The sequence below is a fragment of the Protomyctophum bolini genome (genome assembly GCF_963924005.1).
Source record: "Protomyctophum bolini genome assembly, chromosome: 1".
Lineage (NCBI taxonomy): Eukaryota > Metazoa > Chordata > Actinopteri > Myctophiformes > Myctophidae > Protomyctophum > Protomyctophum bolini.
The window spans coordinates 34,981,723-34,992,490 of record NC_137862.1 but is presented as its reverse complement, the minus strand read 5'-3'; the positions used below and the strand labels follow the sequence as shown (position 1 = coordinate 34,992,490).

General features: G+C 41.1%; 1 protein-coding gene across 4 annotated transcripts in view; it reads left to right on the top strand.

Annotated features, from left to right (window-relative positions):
* Positions 1-9,934, top strand: part of dennd2b (DENN domain containing 2B) — a 61,153-nt gene extending 51,219 nt beyond the window's left edge. For 2 of the 4 annotated variants that reach the window (XM_080765028.1, XM_080765027.1), the window contains 6 exons: positions 4,987-5,164; positions 6,839-6,880; positions 7,026-7,137; positions 8,295-8,534; positions 8,814-8,900; positions 9,166-9,929. In XM_080765028.1, coding sequence (XP_080621154.1) covers positions 4,987-5,164; positions 6,839-6,880; positions 7,026-7,137; positions 8,295-8,534; positions 8,814-8,900; positions 9,166-9,200 — 694 coding nt within the window. In that variant the 3' untranslated portion in view covers positions 9,201-9,929. Of the gene's footprint in view, positions 1-4,986; positions 5,165-6,838; positions 6,881-7,025; positions 7,138-8,294; positions 8,535-8,813; positions 8,901-9,165 lie in introns of all 4 variants that reach the window. The other 2 variants (XM_080765026.1, XM_080765025.1) reach the window with 2 other exon arrangements.
* The last annotated feature ends 834 nt before the right edge of the window (positions 9,935-10,768 follow it).

The window sequence follows — 10,768 nt, the reverse complement described above, 5'->3', positions numbered from 1 at the left end:
ATAGGGCTCTGACAAGCGTTTGGCTCTCAATGACTTTCCGTCATGTGGCTCCATTGTCAAGGGTATTCATGCTTAACCCCCAGCATCCCTATTCTGGGAGGAATGTTGGCCAAAAATAGCCGATCTACTAGCTTACAACACGTCACAAGTTCACAACGTAATGCATTGTGAGCTTGTAGATCTAGAATTTTATTGAAAGCGATTTGGTGTAGACTGTAGAGTGTAAAAGAGTGCACCAAGCACAGTTGCATCTCAAATCCGTTTTACTAAGTATAGTTAAGTGGTTAACCCCTTGATCAACTCATCCCCTACTTTAAACACTGTTCTTGTGTTTGCTCAATCTGCAAAAATAAAACACGCATTTGATCACAGAGATGCATAGCTAAAGTGAACATTTTGTTTAGTTGGTTTGAAAAAGCAAATAAGTAAAGGATAAGCAGAGCAGTAAAGTGCTATGATGAAAGATAATAGAAAAACATGTTTGACTTTGAATGGGAAAAGAAGAAACTGCTTGAGAAAAAAAAGAGAGAGGGAGAGAATGTGAGGGGACTATGGAGGGGGAAACTAAACAAAGGCCTCTGAAAGCCTTTCTTACGGCCATGGTGAATTCATCAAGCTCACTATTCTGTGGGGCAAAGGCCTGCTTGGGCCTCTGCATAGACAGTACCTGTTTTCTCCAAATACAGTACATTCTCTACGCCCCTCGTCTCTTCTGACTGTCCCTCCAGCATATCTGATTGGTCTGTCAAGTTGTCAATTGAAGATATCAATAGGAAGTGCAACAAAGTAACAATAATGGATTCCGCACTTCTGGGCTATTCTGCCCTACAAAGACAAATAAGTGCCATAACTGACATGACAAAAATGTGTTTCAACTGGTCAGCCAAATAAAATATCAACATACAAGTAATATTACACAAATTGTATATCTGTTCGTGAGTTAATTGTTTATCCCCCAAAACACGAAGGCTAATTTGAGTTTTGGGATACACAAATAACTAAGTCGGTGTGTCCAAATGCGTAGTTACTGCACTTTGGCTTTGTAGGGCAGTATTAATGAATTGGATTATTAATTGATTGAATATGGCCTCAAATAGCTACATATTACAATCTCCGCCTTTTTACAGATTTTCACTGTGTGAGAGGAAAAGGAATTCCTGTAACACCACCAACACTCTTATTAAACTAGTTCAATTGGGAACTTGGCCGAGCCTACTTCTAGAAGAACAATTTAAAAAATGGCCTTTAAAATGGCCAATAAAGTTCAATCTAAATTCAATGCAGACTGAGGTGCGGCCACTTACTTCAGTAGCAGTAATAAGCCTCATAAGCCTCAGGCTGATAATAACCGCTCTGCTCCGCCACTACTGTGTCTAACAATGTATAGCACTAATCAACAAGCAGCCTGTTCACTTGATTTCATCCTGTATACTCTTGAGCACTGTCTGTGGCTTGCTGCAGTGCTGGCAGAATGCCAAACTAGGCGTCACTATTTTGGCAGGTTCTCCACAGTATATAGACCAGAGCTGGGATGAACCCCGGGCCCACACACTGTAAACACATGTGAAATGTTAGTGCTTAAGAAAGAAGAGCACAGCCATTGCCAGAACAGCTGATTGTGTGTGTGTGTGTGTGTGTGTGTGTGTGTGTGTGTGTGTGTGTGTGTGTGTGTGTGTGTGTGTGTGTGTGTGTGTGTGTGTGTGTGTGTGTGTGTGTGTGTGTGTGTGTGTGTGTGTGTGTGTGTGTGTGTGTGTGTGTGTGTGTGTGTGTGTGTGTGTGTGTGTGTGTGTGCGCATGTGCATGTGCATGTGCATGTGCATGTGCATGCGTGTGCATGTGCATGACAGAACATTGTACCAGGGTATTGAAAATATGCAACATGCAGTTTCATATACATCTTATTAGCCTGTATTAAACCATACTTTTAAAAATGTTATAGTGAACTATGGTTTTGTGAAGGTTTTTATTAGCTGAGCTGGTTTCTGACAGCTATGGTTCAAACCTTGCTCTCAATTTGCTCTTGGTCTAGCTCTAGTCTCTCCTCCCTTTAGATTCAGAACACAGACCATAGGAGGCTAGGCAGTGGGCAAGATTCAAGAAGATGTCTTTGTCACTCACTCATACAAGTATGTGCTGTGCATTGGGGCTGCAGCATTATAGACTAGTAGATGATGTGGCAATGCATGCTATTGTCTCCCTCACTCCTCTGGGGGACTTGGATTCTCCCATCTCCTCTGGGCTTGACAGACTGAAGCCTCTACAATCCCATGTTTCCTGGAGTATATGTCCACCCAGCCACATGTACAGTACTGCACTCACCCAGGCTGGCAGTATTAAAAATACAGTCACTTAGCGCCACAGCCTCAGCAGTCAGCATGTACATTAGGCCTTCTCAAACCTTATCCCTGTACGTGTACTTTCATAGTTTTGCTTTAATTATGGATCTACATCCATTCAGTCAGACAGACAACTCAAGAAGGATGTAATATATATTTATTGAATATAGATAATGCAGCATATACTGCAGCAATGCAGTATATTTATTATGGTTTGGCGATGTATTGGATCTGGTTTTTAGGTACTCAGATCAAGCACATCAGTCCCGGCTGATATAGCAACAGCAAGCAAGCAAGCAGGCAGAGGAATGCAAACCTCCGGTTAAAGTAGCCGGTATGAAGATGGAGTGAGTGTGTGATTGGCTGAGTGAATCATGTGGATGAGAGCGTCATACTGAGGCGGCCCAATTAACGGCTGGCAGCAACTGCACTGAGGTTCCCTGACTGAACTTGCGCATGTCTACGACAGGCACAAATGCTCATTTTGCTCAGGTATGCGGGAATCTACTGTAGCTTAGTTTGGAGTGACTTCAGATTTGAAGCAATGTCTAATAAAATGTTAATTCACCCTTTTATGGGTCAATTGATTTATTTTTATTTATAGAAATATTTCTGAAAGAAAGTAATTCAAAAAAGTGTTGTAGTAATGAGAAAAGAGGGAGCTTTGGATTTTACTGCATGCTGTTCTCAATGTTTGGCCCTGCAGGATTTCCTCCTCTGTCTTTCTAGGGCTGACTGGCAACTCTGTGTAGAGCGTAGTATTTTTATTGCAGATTTTCTTTCCCAGGCGTATGTATCCTGGGGAAAGGGTGTAAGTGATCTCCTGGTAACAGTGCTGTGCAGCACTATACGTAGCCTGTGGCGAGGGTTTTTGAAAACTGTGTCCCATCACATACTGTTAGAACATGTCATGGCCAGGAGACAGGATCTTTTAGGAATTATCTAGTGCTGCACTGGCAAATGGAAATCAGACAGACAGGGAGACCTGCCCCTGCTTTATGTTATGAGCGATTAGGAATTGGCCCTAAAGAGAGCAAGGGGAACTTGTGATTATTATGGCTTGTGGGTTTTTTGCTGACTCAGGGCAATTTCACTCTCTCAAGTTAACACAGTGAATCCTCCTGACGTGCATGAAGTTACATGCAAATGAGAAAACATACACAGCCTTAAATAAATGGTATTGATAGTTGTTCTTATTAGATTCACTCGTTACTCTTGCTTTAACCACTAAGCTCTAGCCTATATACTTTGTAATTTGATGGTTGATGAATAGGGAAAATAGACGATCTTCAATGCATTGCATTTATCATTATTACATTTATTTTATTTTCACATTTGTTGCTTTCTCTTTCAATGTGTTCATAATGACATGCCCAAAATAGGGATGCCAGGTTCAAAGTGATACGATCAAAACAGTGTTTTAGCACAGACAAACACAAGGGTGCAGGTTCTGATGGCTGTGCTGTTGTTGAGTAGGACAACCGTGGAAAACATTCCTTGTTAAAAGTGCATACAGTACGTCTCAAGTGGGAGAGTGTGTTTGCATGCCATGTTTGATCTTTAGTCTCGGTCTTCCATATTGGTTAGTGCTCCACTATCTGTAATTCTGATGGTTTATTTTCACTCTCTCTGTGTACAGGGCATGGACTGTACAGTATGTAGGGGACAGAAGGGTCAGTCACTGTCAACAATCTAGAGACCGTGAGAAAGACGGCTTGCTATTTGTGATCTTTGTGTAATGCCACAGCTGTTGAAGTCAAACGGTATTGGTACTTTTTGTATTGCATCAACAAGGCTCAAGCTCAACCATAGCAGCACGTCATTGTCAGACAAACCATACATGACTGGAGGCTCATACTGTGTCATCATATCACATTTCAAATGTCATATCAACCTACTTTGTATTAGCATACTGTATGGTCCTTAGAGTCAGCCCACTGCTATGCACTTTGGAGAGAATGGTGTTAACTGTGTAAATGAGAGAGTTGGAAGGAATAGATAGTTAATATTTTTTAATCCATGCTATCATGGGTGAGCCTGTCTGTTCACTGCCGTGGGTTGAGTTCTGGGTAGAAATCTCCAAGGCAGTGGCAAGAGTGATTTATATTCCCTTCCTGTGCTTTAGCGTCTTTTGTCAGGCAATATTCTGTTGCAGGATGAACCTGTTCCTCACACAAGCTGCAGGGAGAGAAGAGTGTCTGAGTTAGGGTACAGTGCTGTAAGGTTTCACCTCATAACAAAAGGAATGGTTTCAAGGCAAAGAGGATCATGTCGTTATTTGGTTTGGAAGATCCCGGTGAAATGGAATATTCTTTGCAAAAGCAATGCTCTGCTCCCCTCTCGGTCACAGGAAGCCCCGTAAATGATCAAATATTTTAGCATTTTGAACACATTAACAGATTATTTTTTGTTTACTTCAGTTCTATAATTGCTTTGGGCTGCTGTTTTTGGAGGATGTTGCTTCACTTCACCCACCACTCCCCTTCCAGCCCGGATAAAAATGTTTTTCCCATTATCTGTGTGAAACATCTGCAAAACAGTTTGTTCCATGACTCTGTTAGGTTTGATCTGCTGTGGCCTCAGTGGCAGGCTTGAGTTGCGTGAGTGTGATGGTGACTGATGATGTATGTTTGTCCTTCTGTCCCCTCAGCACCCTGTCTAACTGCATCCATGCAGTAGTGGCACTACTCTACCCATTCTCCTGGCAGCATACCTTCATCCCCGTGCTGCCAGCCTCCATGGTAGACATTGTCTGCTGCCCCACACCCTTCCTGGTGGGTCTCTTGTCCAGCTCAATGCCCAAACTCAAAGAGTTGCCTGTGGAGGAGGTGGGTACCCTGCCTCTGCTTATCTTTCTTTGTCTAGTGTGTCTCTATGTTTTAATGGATTTAATGTGTGTGTTTTGCTGTAATTCAGAATCACACCAATTCAGTTTGTTTCTTGTATTCTCAGCACTTTGTTGCCAAAGCGGATATCATGCTCTACACTTTTCCAGTGTAATATTCATATTACAACTCAGCAAAAACGCATTCCATGTTCTGAGCTTTGCAGATTTGCTAGTTTTATATAAGAAATAACTTTGCCTAAGTCTGACATGACCAAAAATAGTGATGCCAGGTTGACAGTGACAATTCACTTTCCTTATTCTCATCAAACCTTTTGTGGTTAGGACTTATTTCAATGTAATTGTGAATTCAACATCATCAAAGCACAGGAAGACGGATAGAGAGGAAGTAGTTATAAGTGGTGCAGTTCCTTCTAACAATAGGTCACGGTTGTGTATAAATTGAACTTGGTTTAGTTCAGTTGAATTATTAACATAGAGTTAAAACCTAAGGAGAATTGCACAATAAAGTCATGTACAATAAAGAAACACATTTTCAAGACAATAAACTTAATACAGAAACTCAAAATAAAATATACTACGTACCTATATTATACTGGAACCTTTTCCAGTAACCAGGTCCTTGTTAAACACTAAAATGTCTTCAAATTCTATGTCAATTTGACTGAAGTTTCCATGCTGTTCCATTGGGTAGCGTAGCTCCATTCTTGAAAATCCTTACATTTGTTCTATGAATGGCTGACTGAAACCTACATCCTGTGTTGAAAGTGCAAATGAGTATGTTTGCTAACTCACTCTCTGGATATCCACTATATAATCCATGACATGATCCTCTCAGGGTGGACCTTGGTCTTGCACCTGGTCTCTACCATCCGTGCTGCTGGAACCCACGCACACGCACACGCACACACACGCACACGCACACGCACACACACACACACACACACACACACACACACACACACACACACACACACACACACACACACACACACACACACACACACACACACACACACACACACACACACACACACACACACACACACACACACACACACACACACACACACACACACACACACACACACACACACACACACACACACACACACACACACACACACACACACACACACACACACACACACACACACACACACACACACACACACACCGGTTCCAAGTCATTCTGGTTTGGGCAGCTGGTGTAAAGCTGGTGCCAGGACGGCCACTGCTCCAGGGTTCTGTCCACACTGGGTTTTGGCCCACTCTCAACAGTGTTGGCTGGGGAAGTGCAGCAGGCCTCTCTAAGCACATCATTGTGTGTGTGTGTGTGTGTGTGCGTGTGTGTGTGTGTGTGTGTGTGTGTGTGCGTGTGTGCGTGTGCGTGTGCGTGTGCATGCGCGTGCGTGCTATCCCAGCGTGTAAGGTCATGCTTAACACAGTGCTGTTAATGGTCTGTCACCAACATCTGTTGTCTGTTTACATCTTTCTTTATGTACTGATTGACTCACATAACATTCTTGAACAATCCTTTTAAGTGACTTCATTTCTTCTAGTGTGGCTCTTGTGCTCTACTCTACACACTATGAGAACAGGTACGTGTTTGCACTAACTTAGTGTAACACTCTTCATTTCTCTTCATTTCTCTCAGGCTTTAATGGTAGACCTGGGAACTGACCGTTTCATCCGACAGGTTTGTCAAAAATATACATCAAACCTACTGTAAACCATGTTTCTCTGTTTTATATGCGTGTATATGTCTGGATGCCTTTGACAATTTGTTTTACAAACATTGTTGTTTATGGCTGCTAACCACAATGTTTTTTGTGTGTTCATAGATGGACGATGAGGCCTCGCTGTTACCCCGGAAACTTCAGTCAGCTCTTGAGCAAGCGCTGGATCAGAGGAGTGACATCATCAATCAGGACTCTGACAGCGAGTCAGATGAAGGTGAATAAGATCACCTTCCTACCAAACCAGATGTTATTCCTACTAATTAGATCAACAGAGATTTAGGCCACTTTTAGACGGCAACGGTCTCCAGATAAAATGGCAAAGTCCCGTTGCGTTCAAAATTTTTATTCAGCTTTTACACGAGACGCACAATTACTGAATACGCTGTCATGCCATGGTAGCTAGATGGTGGTGACGGACTGCTAGATAGACCAGGCACCAATGTACAAGAACCAGTTCTGTTCAACTTCCTATCATAAGGTTTACATCATCATTACAGTCTTAATTTGTAAAGGCCATGCACTCCAGTGAATAGCATTTATCCATTTAGATACAGTTTTCATGTAATTAAATAATAATAGTAATTAATAATACCCTTCTCGATGTTGTAAGAAGATAAGAGTGCCGCTCACTTCACACGGTGGGATTTTTTGTATACAATGTCCATCAGTCAGACACCTGCCTTCCAGGAACTGGAGTCCTGAGTAATTAATGCATTGGCTGGGCATGCCCTCACAGCGGTTAGGATGAAAGACTAAAGAGTCATTCATTTTATTTTATGCCAAAGAAGTCATTTAACTACTTGAATCATATGCATATATGAATGTAGTTGAACTACCAGCAAGCTAACTGCATGTACATCATCTGTCGTTGCTGGCAGGTGTCACAACTTCAAATGATTGGTTCTTGTGACAAAATTAACCTTCAAGATTTTGTATTTTGTGTATTTTTGCTTAGAGAAAAAGTATAGGATTAGCCACACACTGTTTTCAATGTTCCCACAGTGGCATAATGAAGGCATCATTTGGGTTAATGATTATAACCATTAAAAGAAAATCAAACAAACTTTGCCAAATATGAAATGAATGGATGTCGTGATAGAGCACAATAACACATTTCAAATGGAAAGTTAAAGTTTTATTGGTAACATAAGCTGATCCAGGGTAGGTCAACCAAGAATATTCTGTACATTTCTTGTTATTGGTGTACTTTTTGTGTGAACCAATCAGATTATTTGAATAATATCAAACCAAAATAACCTTATATCAGGCGTTTAAACGGTGGGACATACTGTGTACATCTAGTAAGATGAATATTTGCTATTACAATTTGAATAATAATGTGAAATAATCTCTCCTCCTTTGTGTCCTCAGAATGCAATACATTAAACAGCCTTGTGTCAGAGTCTTTTATCCGCTTCTTCCTGGAGACCATCGGCCATTATACCCTGTTCTTAACTCAGAATGAGAGAGGAGAACGTATTTTCCAGAGGGAAGCCTTCCGGAAGTCTGTCGCATCTAAAAGCATCCGGCGCTTTCTGGGTGTCTTTATGGAGTCTCAGATGTTTGCAGGGTTCATCCAAGATCGAGAGCTACGGAAGTGTAGGGCAAAAGGTAGGCTGTTGTCTCTGTGTCCTACTTGTTGGTTATTAAACTAACTTATTTTAAATGCTCTCCCTCCCCTTTGCTGTCCACACAGGACAGGAAAACCCTTACTAGTACTGGCCTCTAGTGGGTGGCAGTTGTACTGCATGTTTCTTTTCTGTAATAATTAGCTGAAGACTGTTTGTCCTTGACATATTCACAGCAGTGACTGTAATTTTTCCAGAATATCACGTAAACGTTTGATGTTTTGATCAAACATTTGATGTTTTTACATCTTGTGTTTCACAGGACTGTTTGAGCAGAGGGTGGAGCAGTATCTGGAGGAGCTACCAGACACAGAGCAGAGTGGTGTTAACAAATTCCTCAAAGGCCTCGGTATGTTTTGTCACCACACAAATCATCCCACATACAGTGCAATATTACTCCATACTGCATTGTAAAATGAGTGTTCATTAACACAGAGAGTGTACAAATGGAGCCAAATGGATCCATTAGAGCCAAATGGGTCCACTTTTGTACACTCTCAAGAGTTAGATTTACATTGAGGATTTAACTGTGTGGGTAACATGCCACAAATGTAATCTTTGGATCGGGTTTTGTTTTCTAATGTTACATTTTTGTTTTTAATATTTTCTTTCAGGAAACAAAATGAAGTTTCTTCATAAAAAGAACTGAAGGAAACTTGCTACTATGTGCTTAACCATTAATATACCAGAGTTTCACATGTGCAACATTATTAGAAACTGAATAGATGATGGCAACAAGTCCCTGTATCACCATGATTCTAATGCGTCTGCCTGTTAGAAGTCTTAGTTGAAATGTATGTACATACTTTACTGTAAACTGGCTGTGATACTCTCCAGTGTAGATGTATTGTTAGTTGTATGGTACCGTATGAGGCTAACGATTAGGGACGGTACAAAGAGTAACCACTGATTGACCAAGTGTGCTTGTGAAGAATGGGATCAGAACTTCTGAGTGAATGAGTTAACATGGGGGGTAAATGTACAGTTGATATAATATTTTGGTTTTGTATTATTTTCACAACAGCGTTGTTTATGAGCTGCAAAACATTATTTGTCTGTTTGGTGTTATTTGTACGTGATGCATTAACAGAATGAAGAAAATGATTGTAAATGTATTAAAAGTTTAAACATACTTCCTTTTGTAAAAAAAACAAAACAAAACAAAACAAACAAAAAAACTCAATACAAAGCAATAATTAAAGACACAAAATACTCAAAATGACTAAATGCGTTGTCCTTCATAATCAACCTCAGCAGCCAGCATAGCCTTTATACCTGTCTAGTGTCTTCTCCGCCTCTTGTAAAGGTGTGTGCTCTTTGCTACCAGTGTCATGGACAGCATGCATTGATGCAGCACTTTGTGATACCTAGATGTGATAGAGACTTGTTGTTGTGTTTAAATAGGCTACTTCTCCTACTGTCTTATGGACAAGAATAGCTTGCCTTACTTGGTGTATGCCTATGCCACACATGTCTTGTTTATAAATATAAAGTACACCCTGCCAACTCCACATACATTTGACTCACAACTAAATGTTTCTATGATGTTTTTGGAATCTGTTTTTCATGTAATAATAATATTTGATATTACAGTAGCTTTGCCACATTGAATCTGGGAGGACCAGGGTCCAAATTGACCCTTAAATGTCTGTAACTCTGAGAGTAGCCTTGGAGACCGCAGGCGTTTTGTTTTACTCTTGAGTGTCCACAATTCCATTTGTACACTGAGTTGAGTTTAATTAAGTAACATGTTAGGTGATTCTCAACTTTTTTAATTTCAAGGACCCTCAGTTTTATATTCATTAGGCCGCGAGGACCCCTATTCGATGGGACCCCAATTTACATTCAAGTGTTACAGATCCGTAAGGGTCCGTTTGGGCCCCTTGTGGTCCCTGTAGCCTACCCAACGTTGAGAATCAGTGGGCTATGACATCTTTATGGCAGCTTGTGTGAAGCTGGGACGGTCCCACGAGGCAGTCTAGCAGACGTTACTGCATGCTGCGGGTAACCTAATTATGTCCTTGCATATCACTCTAGTCTAGTGGTTGTCATTGTCATGTTGTTATAACACTCAACTGGGAGGCTCACCGTGTTGAACTCCACCAAACTGACACCATGTCAGTTTCTTAATGTACCCGTCATTCATAACATCAGAGGCAGTGGTGGAAAGGAAACTAGTACATTTACTCATGTACTGTAGACTACTTAAAGATGATA